At 37.3% G+C, this 23,363-nt stretch overlaps 1 protein-coding gene across 5 annotated transcripts in view; it reads left to right on the top strand.

Moving 5' to 3' along the window:
• The window catches only part of CADM2 (cell adhesion molecule 2), a 549,455-nt gene that overhangs the window by 491,107 nt on the left and 34,985 nt on the right, over window positions 1-23,363 (top strand). For 3 of the 5 annotated variants that reach the window (XM_079299720.1, XM_079299719.1, XM_079299723.1), the window contains one exon: window positions 10,100-10,219. The exons of the other annotated variants lie outside the window; for them this stretch is intronic. In XM_079299720.1, coding sequence (XP_079155846.1) covers window positions 10,100-10,219 — 120 coding nt within the window. The remainder of the gene's footprint in view (window positions 1-10,099; window positions 10,220-23,363) is intronic. 5 annotated transcript variants of the gene reach the window in all.

Below are 23,363 nucleotides of genomic sequence, written 5' to 3'. Positions count from 1 at the left end.
TAACAGTTGTTAATGATCTTTTGTTTCCAGCTAGATAATTTATTATTCAGGAAACCCAGACCATAAAGACAATATTAAAGTGACTTAGTGATTTTTTTAAATTGAAGCCTTTCTTGCACCATGAGTTGTTGGAATGTAGATAAAGGTGTCCTGTCTCTGTCCTTCTCATATGATCACTGGTTGTACCAGGTGATGCATCAGAACTGTGCTTTGCTCCAGCTGAGGTGGTGAATCCTCTTGGAGATAGATGGGAATGCCTTGGAGGCTGAGAGGGGTAGAGAAAACTTCTGCAAAGATTATGAATATCTCTGAGAGCTTTGAAAACTTTTGTATCTGAGACCTCTGATCTCGTATGAGGATGAGCATGGAGGATCAGAGAGAAGTAAAAAACTAGCATTTCTCAAACCATTTATATTTCTAACATCCATGACTTTATATTAATATCTATTAGTAATTATTATTCTATTTTCTATTTAATAATTAATTAAGAATTACTTGGTGAATTTTTCTGGAGTTTATCTTAGCCTACATTTCTCTGTTATATAGAGGAGAAATATTCAATAAAATGTTTCTTAGATTAATTGGCATTTTTCCTAGAGCAAATAAGATATTTCTCCACTTGTTTTCAGCATTTAATTCTTTCAGTATTCAAACTGACAATAATGTGAAATATTCCTAAACAAAACTTAAAAATCTTCCTAACATCACTCTTCACAGCATAGGTTCAATATAAATATGTGGTGGGGCCTAACTTGTCTTTAGTCCTTCCTCCAAAATGGAATCCTCTATGCTGCAATCACAAACTATTTATCTTCCAGCTGAACTGCCCTTATTAATCCTCATGGCAAGTGCAGAAACAAAAAAAAAAAAAAAAAAAATCAAAGGCAGAGGAAGGACAGAAGAAAGTTTGGCAGGGAAAAACTCAAGGAGTGGGCAAAGTGTTGATTCTTCAGATATTGCTGTGAGTCATTGCACCAGTGGGTTTCTTTTTGCCCCAGTGGTTTTGCAGTTTATATTTTTTGCAGGTTTCCCATCGCTTGATTGGTGGGAAGCAGGGAGGATAGAGGGATCCTGGCATGTTGATGGAGGAGAGCTTTGGGTGGTTTTCATCATTTTGGAGCAGGAGCTGAAATCTCTTTGCACTGCTTTGTTCATCACTTCATTTAAAATAAATTAGCAGATATGATCAAGCAGTATTTATTAAAAATCCCTGTGATTTCCACTGGTGAACTATCCTGCTTGATAGCATAATAGTTAAAGTACTAAATATCTGCCAGCCTGAAGGGAAGCTGGGAAATGGTAGCAAAATTCAGTCTTGGCAATATTGCATGGATCCCACCATTCATAGTTATGCATTATACAAAGCCAAAGAATCATGGAAGGAATTCAACTGCATGTATAGAACTATTTGAGGACAAAAAAAAACCCAAACCCCCCAAAAAACCAGAGCATAAAAGATTGATAGCTGGAAAGATAGGGCCTAATTTTCTCAGATAGGGTACTTTGGTGATAGGAATGTGAGAATTAAGTGTATTAGTCAGAGATGGTGCAATGAAGTACAAAAATCTATGTTTTAGGTTGAACAGTGCCTGTCACTTCCCCAAGGTGATTTGCAATAAGATACAGCAATCCCACTGTGATAAAGTGTTTCAGGTTAGTGCTGGAACCCTTTGATTTTATTTTGAAATAAACTCATTTAAAATAAATAACAGTCCCTGTTATCTCTCTTTACTAACCTTAGAACTATTGCTTAAATAAGGAGATTTTGGAAAATTCTCTTTGCCTTCTTTTTCTCAGTACAATTTGGGCTGAGCTTTTTGATTTTTTTTTTTTTGGTTGGTTGTTTTTTGTTTGCTTTTTTTTTTTTTTTTTTTTGTGTGTACAGAAAGAGTCAAGTGTCATTTTGTCATCTTTGTTCAAGGCTGCTGGTGTCTGAATTTGTATTGTGCATTAGCTTTTCCTTATAGGTTTTCAAGGGCCAGCTGCTGGTACTTTATTTCATTTAATTTTGAATACTCCTATTTTATGGCTTGGAAAAACAAGGAAATATGGCTGTCTGCTTACTTAAAAAGAATAAAAATGAACATCAGAGCCTTAATGTGATTTTTAAGCAGTGGCAATGGTCCTAGAACGCCATATTAATATTGATAGAATGGTGTGCTTCTGGGGAAAATTGTGCTGGCTTTATTCATACAAGATGTTTGGTGGCTTTTGTGGTAACATTTTGTCCTGAATGCAGTGAAATTGGCACTGCAGGTATAAGGACAACTGTTTTTTTAAGTGCAATTTTGAGGGATTTTGATTTTTGGTTTAGTTTGTTGGTTTTTTTTAGCAGAGTATTAAAATGAGCTTCAGGAGATCTGTTCTGAACTCCCCTGTCAGGCTCAGAAGTCTGTAAAATATAAAACAATCCATTGAATTCTTCTGTGTTCATTTCCCCACCTGTGAAATGGGAATAATACTGTCTCTTTTTTCCCTAAAGTTTGGTCAGTACTCCCAAAAAATGATCTTACACATCTTCAAGGCAGACATCCATTTTTTATTGTGTCTATATTTGTTAATGTAGAGCTGTGAACAAAAGTAAGTCCCTATATATATTATATATATGCCTTTTTATAAGTAAGGTGCCTTCATTTGTGGCTGTGGTCACAAACAGTGCTCCAACACTTTTTGTTTATTTAAAATGTTGAATTACCAAATTAGTTTTCTTAGCCTGTTGCATGCCCTGCAAATTTCACTTAGTTTCTTTCATGCAAGTTGCATAAGCTTCAGTGCAGAATTTTCAGCTAATTTAATAAAGTGAGTTTTTATAAAACACAGATGAACTCCTTTAAAACAATAGGCTTTGTTATTAATGCTACTATTGAGTCGGAAAGGGCATTTTGTAACTGCTGGCAAAACTTGTGCTAAGTTTGGGGAAAAAATTAGGTCTTACAGTACTTCTGGAATAAATTGAAATATGTATTATAAAACTCCAGAATATTGCAGCTTAATCTTTCTGTTTAATGCTTGGCTTGATTTGTCCTTATAGGTGAATCTTGCACTAATAACCATTAATAAAGTAAAATGTAGAAGGCTTGAAAACAGAATCATCAGTATTAAATAATTGTCCTACTTGAGAACTTTAATTTTTCTTGCACTAAAATAATTTTCAATATTTAATTACGTGATTAAGTGATCATTTAGTTAAAGTTATCCTTTTTAAGAGGTCTGCGTGTGTCACTTGGCTTTAGCACAAATAGAAATTGAGCAATAAGGCATTGCACCCTATTATCTTCCTACAGTCCAAATGCTGCAGATAACACAATCTTCCCTCCCCCCCCCCCAGAACTGAGCAGCAACAGGTAAATACATTGTGAGACTTTACATTATGTCACCTTTTATTCTTCTGCTTGGCTGGGAGCAGGGCAGGGAGCTCTGTAAGTGGCTGGGCTGGTGGCCAGCAGTGAGAGTGATGGGCAGATAAATGGGAACGTGCTCCAGCATCCCCAGCCCTGCACTGCAAACTTCTCCCTCTGCTTCAAGGCAGCTGCAGCCAGAATGCTTTTGCTGATAGCAAATTCAGTGCAGTGCTGTGGGGAGCAAAACCATCCCTGAAGTAAGCACTGAGGGCTTCAAAGGCCAAACCTGACATTTTGAGAGCTGTGAGCCACCAGGGCAGAACTCAGATGTTCATGTCAGATACTTTCCTGTGAAATGCTTGATTCAGGATTCCTGGGGTCCCTCAGTGCAGCTCCACCCACTGAGAGTGCAGCAGACTGCTCCAGTCTCCAGGTGACAAAGCCAAATTTGTGGCAACCTCTGGTGCTGTACAGAAAGGTCATGGCTTAATATCCTTTAAAAAAAAAAAATACCTTTATAGTTACTCTTAGAATTTTTAGCAAGTGCACATTAAAAAGCACATAGTCCCAGTGCCTACTGCATGCTAGATTCTGATCTGTGCAAGCAAAGAGTGGGTGCTGCCTCTACTCATATTCCACTTGTTAGGGTGCTCACAGAAGAAATGGTTTTTACCTAAATACCCTTAATACCTTAAATACCTCTCCTACCTTCGAGTCTGCTGAGGATCTGGGCAGATGCACTTTGAGGGAGAAGTCCAAGCCAGTCACTGCTCTCAGCCCTGCCAACTTCTCCTCCCTTGCCATGTTTTCCTACCACACTCAGGTACTTCCATCCCACTGCTTCTTCCTTCTCACCTTCCTGGCAACCACAGCTGCTTGTTTTCTGGCAGCTCTCACATCTGTCCTGAGTCTGACCTGGCTTTGCTTGTGGAAAATCAGCCTTTCACACACCTGTGGTCTTTGTGAGTCCTGCTGTTGCTCTGGTGCACAAAATAAATGAGATACTCACTACAGGAGTTCTTTCTAGACAATTCAGGGAAGTGAACTTCTTCATATTTCAGTGTCAAATGAGATGGCATAATCAGAAATAACTTGCTACTACACCTTGTTTTTTCATATTCATCACATTTTTTGTTTTGTCATAGGCAATTCTGGTCAGAGTGCGTGTTGCAAAATGTGCCACAGTGTGATATCAGGCCCTCATTTTAAGTGATTTGGGATGACAGCACACTGCAAGTACTAAACACTAATATTGAAATGGGCTTTGTTCTTTTGAGTTATATTCTTAACTTCCTAAGGACAGAATTTGGGCCAGGGATGTGGAGATTCCAAGTTTTTTGCTTGGCTCTGAAAACAGAAGGAAGCAGGCTTTTTTTACTGTAACTTTTAAAACTTTATCCTCCTTCATTTGCTACTGAAACCTATTGCTTTTGAAATAGGGGAATAAAATGAAAGAAAACAAACCACAAATGAACCAGCAAGCTATAAAGCTTTCTAGAAGAAAAGAAAACTATTGTTTTTTCCAGTTCTTGATTTGTTCTTTCCTGTTCCTAATTTCTAGTCATTTCAGTCCAACTGTATATCTTACAATTCATCCACTAGAAGACTTTATTGGTATAACTAAAGATATAGATCTACATGGAGCTTTTGTTAAAAGGGTTTGGATATTTTTAATGACATCTGATTTGCTAGCCCAAATGTCAAGCACATAATTGCCATTTCAGAGTTTCATAAATCTGAATCAATTAGTAAAAAGAACCCCTTGACCTTGTGTCCATGAGCGTTCATGATCATTCAGTCTAAGTGCTAAGGAGCTATTGGCACATGATGTTCAAGCTGAGTGATCCTTTTGTTCAATCTCATTTTCTTGGAGCAAGGTAAGTGCAGCTCCCTTTGAGTTTAAAACCTTGCTAAATTATTTAGTGCTACATACCACAGACTGATTAAATTTTTCACAGAGTAGTGAGATTGTTTCCCAGGTAGGTCATCACTCAGTTCAGTTTACCACTTAAAATTTCTTTCATTCTCAGTCAAAATACAGCAAGGACCATCCATCATTATCACTCTGTCCTTTAATTTTTCTGTCAGCCTTTGTCAGGCTTGAAACAAAAGCCTTTACATTTTTATCAACTGCAGCTATTGTTGTCTGATTTGTGCTCAGTCATGTCAAAATATCGGTTGTGTTTTTACCAAAAAAGTCAAATATTTTCAATAGGTCAAATCTATCTTTCACATAAGCCCACTAAACCAAACAGAACCATTTCTCATTTCTTTGGAAATGGAGAGTAAAAATGCTCAGGGCCAAATTGGCAGGAAGAGTAAATTATCCAGGCTCCCTGCACTTAAATGGATGGATGTCTTCTGCCTTAGCAAGGGGAGCACAGCATCAATTCAGGGAGGAAGGAGAAGCAAGCAGGAAATTTTGAGCAGGCATGGCTCGAGCTGCTTTGAGCTGATCTGTGCAGCACTGCTCTGCCACTCCCAAGCACTTTGCATCTGTGCTCTGCTGAAGAGCAGCTTCCATACCAAGCCCAGTTTGCCTGCTGCTCCTTTTTCCACCATCCACTGGGAATCAGCCTTCAGGTTCCCTGCTGGCTGCTCTGCCCTGGCTTGTGGCACAAGCAACTCCTTTTCAGATCCTTCCTCAGTCTCCTCCCTGCAGCACCAAGCTCTGTTGTGTCAGGTCCTCACTGAATTGAGGGGTCTGGGCTGAGGGTTTGCAGCTCAACTCAAACCTTCCTGTGCCACTGGAGAGAGGTCAGAGCCCATCTCTCACCAAATTGCAGTTCAAGCCTCACCTGGATAACCTCTGGAACAGAAGTGTCAAAGTATCCATAGGAGTCCCTTGGTATGAAGGTCAACTCCTTTTCTATTTCCAACAGCTTTTATGGAAACAATTAGTTCTCCATGAGCTGTTTGTATTTCAAAGCTAGCAAGATGATGAAGCTAATACCAACTTAATTACATTATTGGATTTTTGACTATCTGTCTGTCAACAAACATCCAGTTTAGAAGTGAGGTTTCAAAATTAATGGAGGCAATTATTGCTTGACTTCTAGATCTCCTGAGCATGGCTTTTTTATCCTCTTTGGTTCCCCATCTGCAAAATATAGCTATTTTCTGCTTCACAGGAGGCTAAGGATTAATACCTTAGTATTATTGAAATAGTAATATGGTGCAGTGACTTGAGTATGGCTACTTGAATTAAAAAGCTGCACTCTGCAAGGTCTCTTGGTCATAATGGTCCTTGGCACTTAGTGGCACAAGAATCATGAACAAAGATTCATTTACAGCTGAACGTTGTGTACAACTAGATTCAGAAATTGCAAACAAGGAAGCGGAATTTAGTTTCACTCCAGCACAGATTTCTTGGGCAGAAATCTGCAAATCCATTCTTTTAAGATCCACCCTGACAGAAAAGCTCAAGAGGACAGATCTACATTGTCCCTTTGGTAGGATGTTGTGAGCAGCTGCCAGCAGGGAGCTCTGGATGACAACGTGTGCCTTGCTAGTGAAATAAGAGAGATTTGCAAAAAAAGACCAAGAGTCCTGCAGGACTAGAAACAGGTCAAATTGTAATTCCCTTTTCTGGCAAGAAATGGAGCAGCACACCCTCTGTGGAGCACAGTGATCCATATGGCTTAAGCAGAAGCCTGTGCTGTTAAGTATCTTTTTTTTTTAATCCATACTCTGTGTGCTTTTGGGAGCTTCCAAATTCATTTCCCTCCTACACCTGCAATGCATGATAGACTGAGGAGCACTGGACACTACTTCTAGATTATTTCTTGAACTGCATAGTCTGTATTCTCTTATGCAAAAGCCTTTTCAAGGCAAAGATGAAGTTTTCACAAGAATCCATAAATCTTGGAAGAGCTGGTAGGAGCCTTTCCATCAGAGTCAGCAGCACCATGCACACAAATCTTCTCAACATGGGGATCATTTCAGAATGCTGTGCTTGGATCTGGGCTGTCCAGAGAAGGATTTAAGGATGAGATATGGTCCAGGCATTCCAAAAAGTGTTGTCTGGAGTGCTGTGGGCTATTTGGTTACTTTGCACATTCCTGTCGCAGACTCTCATGTTGTTAATAAGGTAATTCCACTGGGCAGAGCCTCGAACCTCAGCTGGTACCAACCAAACCTTTCCAGAGTCCACAACAGACTCAGATTTCATTGCCTGGGCAATGCAATGCTCCTCAGGCTGCTGATTCCTGCTTTCTCTTGTGCTGTGGTCTTTAGGAACAGGTCCTGGTGTTGCTGTGGACAAAACAATCAGATGCAATAATTTGCATGATGAATTTCACCTCACTCTGGAAAGACAGAAACCAAATGCTATTCCTTGTTTTTGCATCCCTTTTGAGAAGAGATATTTTCTTTGAGGTTTCTGCCAGGCTTCCATTTCTATGTTTGTCATCAGTTTATGACTTTCATCAGGAAACTATATCCTGCACAAGTTTTCATTACTCTTAATTTGATGAGATCACATCTGTATTAAAACACTGACATATTCTAGTTCATGTTAGCTAGAATGCTTCCTAGATAGCATTTCATTTTAAATAAGAAATCTTGTTTGAAATGCTTCAATTAGAAGAGAAACCAGAAAGTTCTAAGTTCACCAGTGACTCATGTAAGTTATTATTTGGTAAAACAGGTAAACATTGTGATTGCAAATTGGATGACACTGTCATAAAACCATGACTTGTCATTGCAGTCTTAAGTAACTGGTGTTTAAGAAAGATAATGAATGTGACCATGAGTCACATTAATTAGTTTTACGTACAAGAATGATGTATAAAGCTTTTCTAATAAACAAGGTTTTGCTCTCCTTATGAAGTAGGTGGAGTTTTTTTTTTTCTCTTTGATTTAATTTTTAACAGACATTTATCAGGGAAGGAGTTTCCTTTTATGAGAAGAAATTGCATAGATCAGTATATGTGACATTATCTTTTTAACATGTTAATTTATTTCTAATGCTTGTTATACTCAGTTCTATTTCATTATTGTGGAACTCATTTTCCAGGTAATATTATCATTATTCCTGGTGATTAATATGGCTAAAACTGGGAGGGTTTTTTAAAGCCTGTTCTAATTTTTCTGTCTTGAGAATATTTTATACTGGGAATTTGATTAAATATCAGTGTACATTAGATTAAAAATCAGTGTACAGATGAAAGATGGATCTGACACTGTTTTCTGGTGGCTTCAGAAATAAAACATCACACAAGTGTAGATTCCAGACAGCATGGTGATGCTTTTTATCAAAACTAGATGAATAGAGAAATAGTAGGTGACATAGATATTAACTAACAAGGAGACTTTCAAACTTGGAAAATAATCTGTCATCCAGCATGGAAATGAGGTAAGTGTGCTCCTTTGAAGCCTTAAGAGGGTAATTATGCAATGTTGAGCTCAAGGATCCTGTGTCTGAAGTGTGTTCTGTAGGGCCCAATACTGAAAAGCTCTGAGCTACTTCAGCTTCCATTGATTTCAGTCAGAATTGATGGTACTCAGGGACCAATTGCATTTCTCTCCACAGTAAGGGAAGACAGATTGTGGGTCAGATTTTTGCTCTTTTATTGCACTAAATAGCGCCCTTCAGAAATATTTTCAGTGAAATCAGTATGGAATGGGTTACTCACCATCAGCTGCTGAGAAATGAGTCCTTCCCTTTCAAACCTGCAATATAAATAATGTGAAAAATGCCAGATGCCTTTTGTGTCTTCTCAGAAGTGCTTTTCTCTAGTTCTCTTCAGAGCTCTTGTTTGTTTGTTCTTTAAAATCTGCAATCACCTTATAAGCAAAGTCCTATTGGTCTTTATTGCTTTTGGCAGTGTAATCACAGTATTTTCTCTGTGTACATCTGGTTATGTTCTGCCCTGTACTGGAGCCTTCTGCATCAGGAATTGTTGGTTCCTCTGCAGAGAAGCAGTCGTGCTCCCAATCCTGGAATACCTGAACTTGCTTGAGCAAAACCTGAAGGGTTTTATAGGATGCTGTCATCATTTTATGTATGGAATTTTTTTCTGATTTGCATGCTTTTTTATCAATAATACTATTATCATTTCTGATTTTTGGTTTGAAGGTGTTTTAGAAAAGTACTGATGTATACTAACAATAAATTTTGAGCATTAAGGATGACTGAAAGATGACTGTGCCTGCAAATTAGGGTAAAGATTTTGAAATATACTCTGCTCTGGATCTTAGCAGACAACTGTGTCTTAAGCAAATGTGTGGGAAGAAGAAAAGCAATCCGGAAAAAGCAGCTCTTATAGTTAGTAGCATTTTCTCCCCTTTTTCCCTTCATTGAGTCTGTCTGAAAGTGGGTGTTTTAACATACAGCCATTTCTCGTTAACATGTGTGTGTTTATTTTAGCATGGTGGTGTTGTTTTTTTTTCCATCTCCCACTCTGACACAGCATGTTTCATCTGTGTATGGTTAGTACTACGTGAGACATTTAAAATGGCTCAGCGAAGAAATGGATTCTTGTCACTTAAATTGTCACTCTCACTTTCTGTGGAAATGTGGTCATTTTAACAGAGTTTTAAATTTCGTGTACTCAAAGATTGGCTATAAAAATTGAGAGTGATAAATGTCAAGAATTTAAAGGTACTCTGCCGTACCTGTAATAATTTATGTTAATCATGTTTTAATTTAGTCATTTTCAACATGCTTGTATTTACAAATTAAACCACTATTATTGTTCTCCTTTGTTTGCATGATATGATTTTATTTTTTTATTTTTTTTGTTTCCACTCACCAGATGTTTTCAACACTTTGCTTCCCACTACTGTCATCCCCTCCCTTACCACTGCAACAGTCACAACCAATGTAGCCTTAAAAGCCAGCACAACCACATCTGCAGCAGCCACCAGCATCAGAGGTACAGTACCCTTCTTTGTTATGGCCTGGGAAGCACATTATAAATAGGAAATTCAAGCTTTAATTTTATTTATTTATTTATTTATTTTTAACAAGGATGGAAATTGCTAAAGAGAGGGTGCAAGCATTTCATTTCACTATATATTTAACAGAATTATCCACAGGGTGATGATAGGTGGGTTAAGAAAGATATCATATGACCTTGAATGTTGTCATTGCTCTAGCAGTTTGCATGTGAACTTTGACAGGATGCTTAAATTATTTGTATACATTTGCATTTAATTTTTTAAGGTTAGTAAATTAGCTCTGATGTAAAATGCAAGCAAGCTATTTTTAAATAAACATGACCTTTTAAGACTGGTTATTTTGGGTGCTACCATTTGAAATGAGCTAGGTGTCTCAGCACTGGAATTTCTGTTGATGAAATCTTGCTTGATAACAAAGAGACATTGCATTGCATCACCCTTGTTAGCCTTTTACAGTGTAAGGCATTCCTAATTTAGGGGTGTTGTTATCTCACCAGAGCTGGAGTAAATGAGCTAAGAGTTCTCTCTCCCCTCCCTGACCCCCATCTGTTGGGGTTTTTTTCTGTTATAGCTTTTCAAATGTTTCAAGTAATGCTTCATTTCTTTATGAGCAAAATATAAAGGTTATTTTACTTTTTTATTCAGTGGCTGATCAGATAACTGTTAAATAGGGAAGATGTCTGCAGAAGGTTTTGCAGATTATCATCTTCTGGGTAGCTACAAATCTCTTGTGGTAAATTAAATGGCAGAAGGTTCCTCTGTGGTCTCTTGAAAGCTTTCACTGCACAAGAACAGAGGAAATTATATTCTTTTACCACACTGCCAGTGCTGACATGATGAGGTGTACTTAGGCCAGGAAAGTTAAGACAGTTATGAAATCTTTTCTTCCTGGAAGTGTTGCTATTAGTCAGCTGTAGTGACCTGCCTAACTTGCAAGAATAAAGGTAGTGATGGTATCAGATCACCTAAATTCTTCCCCCACATGGCACAGATATTTTAATAATGTGCCCTTCACATGATAAACTGACATCAAACCTAAAATTACTTTTTTTTTAATCTTTAATATTACTTTTAATGTGAAATTGCTATTATTTTATTGAAGAGAGGCAGTGTTGTTGTAGTCCTTTTTTTTTTCAGAAAGAGAAAGTAGATCATGGAAAACAGCTCAGTGTTCATGGGTCTGAGGGGTTGCAAGAACATTTCCTGAAAAGAAACAGAATGACAGGAATGGTCATATCTTTATAAAAGGGAGATTTGTGTAAAGCACAGAAGCTTCCAACTTTCTGAGGGCTCACATCCTGGAAGGACAATGCTCTTGGTGTGCTGTGCTGAAGTTTTCTGCCCTTCATGAATTGTTTGATTTTGTTTGTTATGTGGTCATAACTATGTCATTGTTATGATTGTACTGATGTTTTTTGTGCATTGTCTCACCTCCTAAGTGTGGTTTAGGGCCTCATTTGCTTTCCTATGGAGTGTTCATTTTCACTATTTATGTGTCCAGCATCAATAGAAAGGTCTGAAACAGGAGAACTCTCTTCTGAATTTCTGCTCTAATACAAGGGGGAATGCATGCAATTTGATGCTACATTTACAGAGATGCTGCTTTAATGGAAAGTAAAGGAAGGAAAATTGGGTGATCAATTGCTGAAACATGAGCACTCACTTTTCCCAGAAAGAAAGAAGTGAATGCAGCAAAATGGCTGAAAAGATGAGACCACTTCAACCTCAAGGAAGTGGTAGGTAGAGTTTGTTGGGGAGATAATTGAAGGGACAAATGAGTGTGGGAAGTACATTTCCTCAAAATCTTGTATTGAAAGGAAAATGATAGTTTATCCCAATGCAGAGAAAATATAGGACGTATGTAATAAATTAATGAAGTTGTTTTTTTAACAACTAAGATATCAAAACTTCACTAAAACACAAAAACAAGAGGTTACTATAGACATAAATTATTGAAGATATCAATGTGGAAGAAACAGGAAAACGGGCATGAAACTGAGTGCAAAATGAAACTAGCAAGTTGTGAGAAATTTAACAAAACAAAAGTGCTTAGAAATACACTAGATGAAAAACAAAAATAAAGAAATCAATTGTGAATACTGAGGATAAGGTGGAAGTAATTGGTATTTCAGCCAAAAGTGGAAGACAACTGGAGTGCTGCATCTGATGGGGAGTAGAGGGAGGTGTCACAGTGAAAATTGACCACAAATGGAGACAGATCAAAGAACAGGGACAGAAAACTTATAGATATGCTCTGCAGAGAAGCTAAAGGCACCAGCTTATTTGGTTTTGCTTTCTAAACAGAAGCCAATATGACTCTGATGAAGAGTTAATTACCAAGTTCAATGGAGAAAATTATTCCCTGAATTAGTGGCAAAGACATTTAGTGGAGGCAATTTGTAAATGCATGGGAGACAGTAACCTCAGATATTCAGCTATTTAAGTTCTATGACTTCCTTCATCATTTTCTTTTAAAGTGCTTGATTCCCATGGCAGAGGGAATTGGACAAGATGCACTTCCTTGGGTCTCCTCATGCCTTCTCTTTCTTGGACCCATAAACAAATAATGTTCACAGACTTTCAGTGCCTGCTGTGGAGTTGTGCCCTCCTGAGCCTCATCTCCAATGTCAGAGCACCCAGGGAATGGCATAAGAGCCATTTCAGAGGAGGTCATGTTTTTCAGCACTGCCTGTTGCTAGCTGAGCAAAAAAGTACCACATAAACATATTTTCCTTTGACAACTCTACTTCATATGACAGTAAGATTTTTGACATGAAAGAATTTATAAGGACATTAAGTTGAGAAACTATCCATATATTTTCAAATATCTTTGTTTGTTTGTTTGTTTCTTTGTCTTGCTTTGATGGATTGTGCCTTAAAGAAACACTTTTCCCCCAGATTGTAGGGTAGTGATTGCTATTTAATATCTTTTAACTGGGTTCCTCATAGCTGTCATAATAAACTTTCTAGATAGATTTCAGATTTAGATTTTGTTCTAAAATTAGTGCATAATATTAAGAATCTCCTTGGGTGAGTTTTGCAAGACATTCCTCTGTTCTGCATGACTTTGAGATAGTCCATTTTGAGTATGTATTGCTTCCCATCCAGTCACAGGAAATGTCTCTTCAGGCATAAGATACAGGATATAAAAAGCAATGGAATCTGTGAATCCAAGGCACTTTGCATTCTGATTATTGTATCTTCTTATTGCATCTTCTTATTGCCAAAAACCTTAATTTATGGGAAAAAAAAATCTCCAAAATTCATCAGTGAATTCTGGAACCATGTGATTCATTGCTGTCCTAATTTGCCTGGCATTTAGTAAACAACATGACAAAGGCTACTGATCCAGTTGGATGGCAGCATGATAATTCATAAACTTTCTGTTTAGTCAAACTTTTCACTTTTTCAGACAAATATATGCTTGTTTTTGTGCTCAGTCCTTCAGGAATTAATTATTCTTTTGCTGGTACATTACCTACTAACTCAAAAAACCCTAAACATAATTTGATGCAAGTGAGGAATATTGCCCTTTATATATTTGTCAAGGGTATCTTCAAGCCTAATAACCGTGATGAGGAATGTATGACAAAATGAGAATAAAATGTATGAGAAGAAACAAATCTGGAGGACTACTGAAAGAATAATTATGCACTGTATGAGTAGATGTCCTTCTATCAGATTTATGTAATGATATTTGTGAAAGCTGTGCATGGATCCATGCAATTTTTCCCTTTTATGATTGGGAAGAGGCACAAGAGGGTTGTTGATTTGTCCCAACAGTGAAACAAAGGATGCTTCCATTGGAGAAATTCTTTGTTAGTGTAAAGTTAATTTGTGTGGTGCTGTGCCAATCTTTCCAAGTCCTGTAGGTGGAGAGGGAGTGTGATTAACAGTCTAGGAAAAGCCACCTCAAGTAAGAGCAGCTCTGTGTTTCTGGATTCAGTAGGAAAAAGGTTGTGCACACAAATGTAGACAAAACCTTGCCTTGGGCTGTCATTTTGTTAGTCACACACACACAAACAGAACATCTCTTTTGTTTTGTTTTGTTTAAATCCTATTTCTACCAAGGAACATAAAAAAGTCAAAGAGGTTATAAAACTTGTTTATTTTGAGTTTATTACTGAAGACTGAATCTCACCTCCACCACCCAAGGTGGAAGTGTAACAATGCCAGAGCATCCCAATCTCAACAGACAGATCCATTCAGTTTGATCACACACATCAGAGTGATTCAGCTCAGCTGACTCACTTGGGTGATGACTGCACCAGAATGTTCAAAGCTTTATATAGCAATGCCTAAAAACATGTCCAGAAGTTGTTGTGTGCAGCACAGACATGATGCTGCTCCCAGGCAGCTGCACTGGGGAGATCAAGAGTTTGTCAGGGTGACCACAATGCTAAAAAATGCACACATTTATATATCAGAAATCCCTGCCTTGTTAAAATCTGCTTTGCTTTTATAAGATTTGACTCTGGTATAAAATAAAGGTGTCTTAAGGGAAATCTCTGGAGCTAAACTTGGAAGTTTACAGTAGCATAAGGAGGCATTTGAGGGTGTAATAATTTTGAAAACTAAAAAGAAAAAACAAAAAAAAAAACCCCAACCAACCCTATTACAATAACTGTATCATTATAGGCAGCTAAAGTGTAGGAACTACTTGTGCAGTACTTGTAGTCCTCTTACTTTTTACTGTCAAAAAATGCTAAGCATTGCCTGTTCTTTCCTTGTGATTTTACTTTGCTTTCCCATAAACTGATTAATATAACTTGGCAGGTTGAGATATTGGCAAAGAAAGAAACAACAAAACAAGGAAAAGCTATAGGATATGTGAGGGGCAAAGGAGGTAAGGGTAGACTAACAGTTTAAATATAGTTGTCTGTACTTGCATTCAGCTCATAATAAAAATGATGGTTGTCTAGTGTTAAAAGGAGTTTCCTATGACAGCCAGCTAAAAGCCAGTTCATTTATATACTACTTTATAGCTGTAGCTGTAACATAAAATCTAATTTGTGGCTAGGTTTATTCAAAGTGTGTAGGAAAATTAGAACTTTCTAGGTTTTGTTTCTTCTTTCTCCCTACTTTTGCACTAGTGCTGGCTTACCCAAGGTCTAGGTTTGTCAGAAGGCTGAATAATTTGATATTCAAACAGTGCCTTAGATTTTTTTTTTCCCCATCAGACATTTACGTCTTCATCATCCATCTTTCAAGAACTGCCACCTCTTGATTTTATACTGATTTCTTTCATTACCATTATTTTTAAAATCTGCTTTTTTCTCAGCTGTATAGATGGTGTGTTCAAAAATCGTGATAAACCCACGTTAGACCATGATGAGATCCCAAACTTATTTTCCATGCCTCTTTTCCAAAATCTCTAAACAGGATTGTCTTGGTCAGAGCCATTACCCAGGTGAAACATCAGCTGAGTCATAGCTGGAAAACCTTCCCTGGCATCTCCAATGAGCTGGTAGACCAAACTGTTGGATTTTTTTTTTTTTTTTTAATATATATATAACAATATATACCTCTTGCTAACAGTACTTGGAGTTTCTTAAACTCTACAACATTTTCATGACTTAGTCATCCACAGTGCCCATTTTTGGGGTTACACAGTATTTATTCTTTGCTGAAACACCATTTAATTAGGGTTTCATTCCACTAGTCAGGCTTGGTGGTGTAATTAGTGCTGTGAATTCTCAAAGCTCACAGATTTAAGATCAACAGAGGAGATTGTAGCATCTGTTCTAACTCAAAGAGCTCTTTGGTTTTCAGGTCTGATAGATACAGAGCCAGGAAAACCTTCTTTTAACATAATCTGAAAAAAAAAAAAAAAAAAAGAAAGAAAAATTAAACCCCTCCCTTTAACACCCTTCCCTGAAAAAAACAACACAAAACAAACAACAAGATTAAAAAAAAAAAAAAAAAAAAAAAAGAGCAATCTCAAACAGTTGCATATTTTTTGGCTGGATTCCTGCAGAATTTTATGTCCCCATAGAATTAGAATAATGGCAAACAGGACGTGCTCACATGCATAGTGATCACAGACCAAAACCACACCAGCTCCAAGCAAGAGGTTGTACATAGTATGAAAATAACTTTTTTTTGTTTTGTTTCGTAATTAATTTAAAGCTAGGAATTTTGGGTGTTGGTGCATCCACACAAGACATCTTGCTGTGTCTCAGTGGCAACAGGGCCATAAGTAGCAGCAGAATGAGGTTATGGAAGGAGAAAAATTTTTTATGCAGTGTGAAACTAAATATAAAACTGCATTATCACTACATGCTAAAAAAATGGAAATGGAAATTATTTCAGTTGTGAGCAGACCAAAATCAAAACCAAATGCTTCTGTGTGGAATTTCCACTTCTCAGATACTTTTAAAAGATGTTTTATATTAGTAATATCAATCCAAGACTAATCCTCAAGGCAGCATGCACATCACTTATGCAGTCTAACCACCAAAAAAAAATTCTGGCAACGTGACCCACGTGAGGCTAGTTACCTCCATTGCCATGGAAAGTACTTGTGCTTTGCAATTTTTACCTTTACAAACTAAAGCAGAAACCTGTGCCATTTATAAACTGGCAATTTTCTCTGCTTAGCAGCCATTATGATGTAAGATGTAGACTGTCCTCATTATTGCACATTATGTGGTCATATTGTTCATTAAATGAGGCTGTTGCATTCTGGAACAAATAAAGATAGATTTCATGATCTGAATAGTTTGCCAAGTAAATGAATATCATAAATGAGACATAGATTAAACTACAGGCATGCTGAATACATGAAAGAAAATATCATAATATCATATATTAGGAACCTGCTCTTTGTGTCTGGGACAAATATTTCTAGTGCTAACAAATCCATCCAGCTGTCAGCTTGCAGTAATGAAGTAGGCAACCTAAAAAGTACACAATGATTTCCAGCCTTGATGGATTATCACTTAACCCAAAATGCAACGCTGTGCAGATAAGTATCACAATTGGTTGATGGTCTGATAAAGATTCCATTATATGGCTGAGCTCCAGAGAGGCTCCAGCAATGTGTCAGGAATTCAAACATTCCCAGCCCTAAGCTCTGATCACACTGGGGGTTTTTTGGCTATTTTTTTTTTTCCCTCACCCTACTGAATATGAATTATGAAGTCTGACAGTCTCTCTTGTAAACTGGCAGTGCAAGAGGTTTTCCAAATGAAGAGTCTTTTCTGCTGGAAGATTTTTTACTGCCTGCCAAGAGCATCCTTTGCTCTGAGTTCAGCCTCAAACCTCCCCTCAGGTGCCACAGCTCTCCTTCTGCTCAGCCTCCACGTGCAGCTAGCAAGGAATTTCCAAAAAACTCCCTGGGAATAAGGACTGAAATAATCAGTGTCACCACCTCTATGTGAAGTGCTGCACCAGGGTCAGTGTGTACTGCTGTCACACTGACCATTTGCATCTGACCTCTAGCTGTGTGCTGACCTCAAGTTAGTGGTTTTCAACATTCAGCTGTAAACAAGATATGAATGTTATTCATACTAACTTCCTGATCTGTTCAGGCTTAAAATGTGATTTTCAAAATAGTAACTTTTTTAAAAGTCAATTTTTCTACCTCCTGCTTAAAAAGTCAGAATTCTACTGATTTCAAGAGATTTTGGTGACATAGTATTTCATCTCTACAAGCAGTTTGGTTAAATGAATTTATCCCATCTCACTCACAGGTGGTTCTGAAGTGGATTCATCTGGATTTTCCAGTCCAAAGAGAGACTGGCTGTTTTTGGTGTACTGTCAGTGCTGCCCCAAAATCTTCACAATGGCCTGCAGATATCCAAAGGATTTCCTCTACAAAAAACAGGCTGTACAGTCTTTCCTTTCTCCCAAGTAAAACCTTACATATAGATTAGCTCATATAGATTAGCTCATTAATTTTTAGTGGGGCTGTGTGTAGTTTGTGCTATTCCCAGATAAAATCTGTGATATGCTCAATCTGGAGGGACCTGCTGGGTGAGTTAGCCTAAATTCTTGTACAATTTCCAGTCTCACAGATTTATAATGAGACACAGAAACCTTTATTTTATTAAAGACCATCCACCAGAACATATGTAGACTTAATTTAAGACCTAAGGAAACAGAGAATACATAATTCCCCTTGGTGCTTCTTTTACTTAGTTATCCTCACTGTTGCAAACTTGAGCCTTGCTTCTCACTTCAATGACTTTGAGGTTAACAACCACAGATTGATTCTTGAAGGCTTCACATTCCAGATGCATTTTCTACTCAAAAGTGAATGCTTATTGTAAAAAAGACTGTAAATATGCTCCAAAATTGATTCTTGAATTTCATCTGAGAGAATTGAATCTATGATCTTTAGGATCTTATTAAGACTTTGATTTGGTTTGTTTTAAAGGTGTTGTCAAGCACATCTTTAATGGTTTGTTTTAAGGACAATATATTGGATTTCATACAGCAGGGAGAAAGATTAAGCAAATGGCTGCTCTTGAATGTCCTTCCCTGTTGCTGTGTTTGTATGGGGTCACAAAGCTTAGTTTTACTTTATTTAGAGAGGTGTTTATGATGTTTTAAAGGCACTACTGCAAAAACTAATATCTTTTTTTTTATACTTATTCCTGGGTAAGGCAGATTTTTGGCAAGTTCTGTGCTGTCAGAGTATTGATGAAGTGCTTCACTGTTGCAAGCAAAAGTTTGCAACTAAATATTGTTATAGCTAACAACAAGGACATCTAAAGCAACTGTTCCAGTGCCATGTGGGATGTTAAAAAAAGACTGAAGTGGTGCCAAGTTCTAAAAATGAGGAAAGGGAAGAAAAAAGAAAGAAAAATGCTTATAGTTTCAAGTGTATTGCTAACACCTTTAATAAAAAATGCACGTCTTTCTCACTAACCAGTGAACAAAAGTCATCAACTGTGCCTTTGAAGCTGAAAAGATTACTCTCTCTGCCCTTCGTTTCTCTGACATTCCACTTGAAACACAGTTAATAACTTCCAGTGTGAGCCTCACAAAATGCAGAATTGATACTAATTATATTAAGTTTTTTGGATGAAAGATGACCTTGGTGAAACTTGAAGCTATAGCATTCCCCAGAACAAAAAAAAAAGAAAATAAAAGCAAAATCGACAGAGAGTGACTTTGGAGATTATTTAACCCGACCTATTAATTTGTGCATGTGAAGCCACTCAGACTGTGAATACAAAAAAGGGTATTCTTAAGGTATTATATTTTTTTAGCATTTTTAGGGCATTGAAATAAATTGCTGAAACACATCCCTGGGGTTTTTTTTCTGTGTTAGGCATTTGGGATGTCTTTTCTGTGGCAGGTTCAGTGAGTGCACTGTGCAGAAAAGGGGGTGCCACAGTGCTTGGAGGGGCTGGCACGTGTGAGTGGCAGCAGCCAACAAAGGAAACAGGTGAACAAAAATCTAATACCAGTGTTTTAAAAGATTTAGCTTCAAACACACCTTTAAAGGAAAGAAGTGGAAGAGAAGTCTAGTTTGAAGTCCACGGTCTTGTAATCACAGCTGAGTTCATTTTTTGGTCGCTGCAAAATTGAGAAAAAGGAGAGAATTACAAACTCATCTACTCTGAGAAATACAGGGTGGAAAAGCTTTTTCAATGACACTTGACTCACTGTTTGGCTGACTATAAAAGAGCAAACAGGGAAGCAGAACTGGAACTGACTGAAAAAATGAAATTCAGAACCAACACAAGGAAGTACTTTTCACTCAAAAAGAAATACAATTTTTCAATAGCCAACTGAGCCAACTTTGGAATTGGAGGCACTGGGGTCATTAGAGAAGAAGGGAGATACTGTTCTGTAAGAACTGTGTTAACCAGGATGACTTGCAATGGGCTGAATGGCCTTTTCCCCAAATTTATGTTCTTTTTGGAAAACTTTGATTACAAGTCATCCTGCTGTGATTTAGATAGCATGAATTTGAAAAGAATGTATCAAATCTTTTCAATCAAGGTGCTTGGGTTTCTTTCCAGTTTGAATTCTTGCAAGCCTGTAATAGAAAACCATCAGTCAGGGGAAAGAAATATCAGGAGTAGCAATTTACCTTAATGTACAATTTCCTTTTCTAGCATAAAGGGTAAGAGACAAGGATCCCAGACACAAAGGCCAGAATATAAATATTTATAGGAATGTATCACAAAAAAAAAGAGAAAAAGAAAAGAAAATAAATCCCCCAGACTGACAATTTGAGGAAGACATTTTATTTCTTTTGTACACTTCTTTTCTTGTGGCTAACAAGTCTCTACTGTAAACACATCAGGTCATGAAGTGCATTCAGCACTCAACAGAGAAGACAAAAGTTTCATTTTAATGAATTCAAAGTGCCATAATGGACTTTAGCATTGACTTTGGACCAGGTCCCTGAACATCTGGACTTACCTGAAAGACCCTGGCTTTTAAAACTAAATAATTTGTTAGAGAATGGGAATATCACACAAAATGAATATGTAAAGCTTTTTTTTTTTTTTTGCTTTTTTTTTTTTTTTTTTTTTTGCTTTTTTTTGTAAGCAGTTTTTTGTCCAGAGGAACATTTCTGATGTTTAGATTTGGGTTTCACTCAATTACTGTATCCAGTCCAGGAATCCACTCTGTTGCTGGACTGCATTGCAAATATTGGGCACACTTTGAGATTCCTACAATTTCTGCCATCAATCCTGAACTCATTTATCACCTACAATGCAGTTTTTTTAGTGTGAATTCTGGGTTGCTCTTGTGTGTGGACATCCAAATGTCAGACTGTTGTTGTGGGGGTTTGGGGTAAACTCTGTGGCTTTGAAAACAATAGCAGCCCTGGGTTATTTAAGTTTTTAAGGGTTACCTGATATCAGAGCCCTCTACCTGCAGTTCATCTCAAAAGTGTCTATATCAGATATTTTGGAGTTAGTAGCACCAAGAAGAAATTAGTATTTTATTGCATTCAGGTTGGCTCTCCTCCACCAGACCTTGTGCCAAGTAATTGGTGAGTGGTTTTATAGATTCCCAGTCCTTATGGGATTTTTTTGTTGTTGTTTTTATTGTAGGTCCCTGTATTGTAGCATGACTGTGGAGAAGCAAGTTAATTGTTTTTGTCTGATGTAAATCTTCACTTTTTTACTTCCTGGTGCTTTTGAGTACCAAATCATTTCTGTGGCAAAATTTACTTCAAATTACTACTATGACAGTCAGAGATTTCAGTCTTGTTTTCCCATGCAGAATGTGCTTCTTTAAATTTATTAACAAATATGAGTGGACTGTAGGGTTTCTGCATAATTCTACTCATACAAATAAACATTCAGGGGAATAATTCATACACAACAGAAATTCACAGTAGTGTGGGCTTGCCTTCAACCCTGTAATAAAATAGATGGCAAGCAGTCTGAAGCATCTTGTTCCTGTTATATTTGTAGTGTTATATAGAAATTAAGAACATCAGGAAAGTTAAAGGGCAGGAAACTTTTTCTTCTGGCCTGCATGCACTTGTATATAATAATAGAAAAAATAATGTTCATAATATGAACAATACATGGGTCAGTCTAAAGCACATTTTCAAATGTGTTTGTTTTATTAAAAAAGTGATGAACTGTTAAGCTGCATTCTGAAGAGAGAGCATAAGGAGCAGGGAAGTTAATGCTGCTCAAATACATTCTGAGGGTTTGTTTTTTTTTTATTGTTTTTTACTGTTGACAATGTGCTGTCTATTTTTATAGGCTTCTAAACCTATTAGTAACTGTCTTGGTTTCTAGACAAAGCAACTTTCAAAATCTACCATACTAAACCATTTTGTGAAGAATTCTCTTAATGTATGGTTGGTTGATATATGGCAGCATTTGAGTTTAGTTCAGAATTTAAACACAATCCTGTATTACACTTTTGTCTCAATGGAAATGAAATTAAACATGTTCAACCACTAGCATTTAAACATAGATCATATAAAACTGTCTTCATTCCTTTTGCAGTCATCTGATTTAGGTTTTGTAGAATTGGACATGTCTTAAACCCTTCTCTGTCTTTTGCTGGTTACAAAATGATGCTGCTAATTCTTCATTCTTTCACAAACTTTAGTGAAGAACCCAGAGTAAACTCTTAATGAGTATTTAAAGTCACAAGTGTCTAAAATTCCATGGGTCTGTCATTGGCCAAACAGATGGTTAAGGAAGGCAATAGGAAAAACAAAGCTTGATAAAGGAAAATTAGTGGCATCTTCTGTGCATTGTAGCCTCTTGAATTTCACTGTTGTTGCCCATTTCAACCTCATATTTCTCTATCATGCTTTTTCTTATTATCATTCACTTTTTATTTATCTCACTTTTACTTATTAACTAATTTTAAAAAGGAATGTACTAGGGGTAATATTGTGGATATGGCATATTTAAATTGCCTTCTTCCTTCAGAGTCAGAATTGGCATTAATCCATTGAATTGAACTCTGGGTTTATCTAGTCTGGAGAAGAAGAGGGTGATCCTGAGGAGGGAGGTGCTGATCTCTTCCTTGGCACATAGTGATGGAATGGTTCAGAGCTGCACCAGGAGAGATTCAGACTGGACATCAGGAAACATTTCTTTACCAAGAGAGTGGTCAGGCACTGAAACAGCCTTCCTGGAGAGAGAGGTGGTAAATCCCCATCCCTGTCAGAGTTCAGGAGGCTTTGGACAATGCCATCAATGGAGATCTTTGAGTGCCAGGGCTGAAGCAGTCAGGCAGTGGAGCTGGATGATCCCTGTGGATCCCTTTCACTGTGGCTTTCCTGCTCTGTTCTATTCTGCTCCATTGTGTTCTATTCATCCCTGGCATTTATATCATGGCAGCCACAGCAGATGCCCAATGTTGCACTGGAACTCACAAGCCTCCAGTTGAGAGAGGTTCCTGCAAAGATCTAAGCTTTGCACTTAATATCACACGTGAAAATTTAGGTCACCTTCCCTTCCAAATAAATTATAATCAAAGGATTCAAGTTATGGAATAATGTAATTTTTTAAAAGGCACACAAAGGTTCAGAAGAGTTACAGTCATACGTTTCCCCATCTGTTGCTGGATCCCTTCAATAAATGGCTTTTTAATGCTTGAAAAAGCTATTTTAATTCTTTTTGTAAGGGTTAGAAGAGGGTCTTTTGTACTGTGTTCAAAAGACCAGTGTTG

The sequence above is a fragment of the Erithacus rubecula genome, assembly GCF_903797595.1.
Source record: "Erithacus rubecula genome assembly, chromosome: 1".
NCBI lineage: Eukaryota > Metazoa > Chordata > Aves > Passeriformes > Muscicapidae > Erithacus > Erithacus rubecula.
The sequence above is the reverse complement of the archived record's forward strand: the minus strand, read 5'-3'. Positions and strand labels throughout refer to the sequence as shown.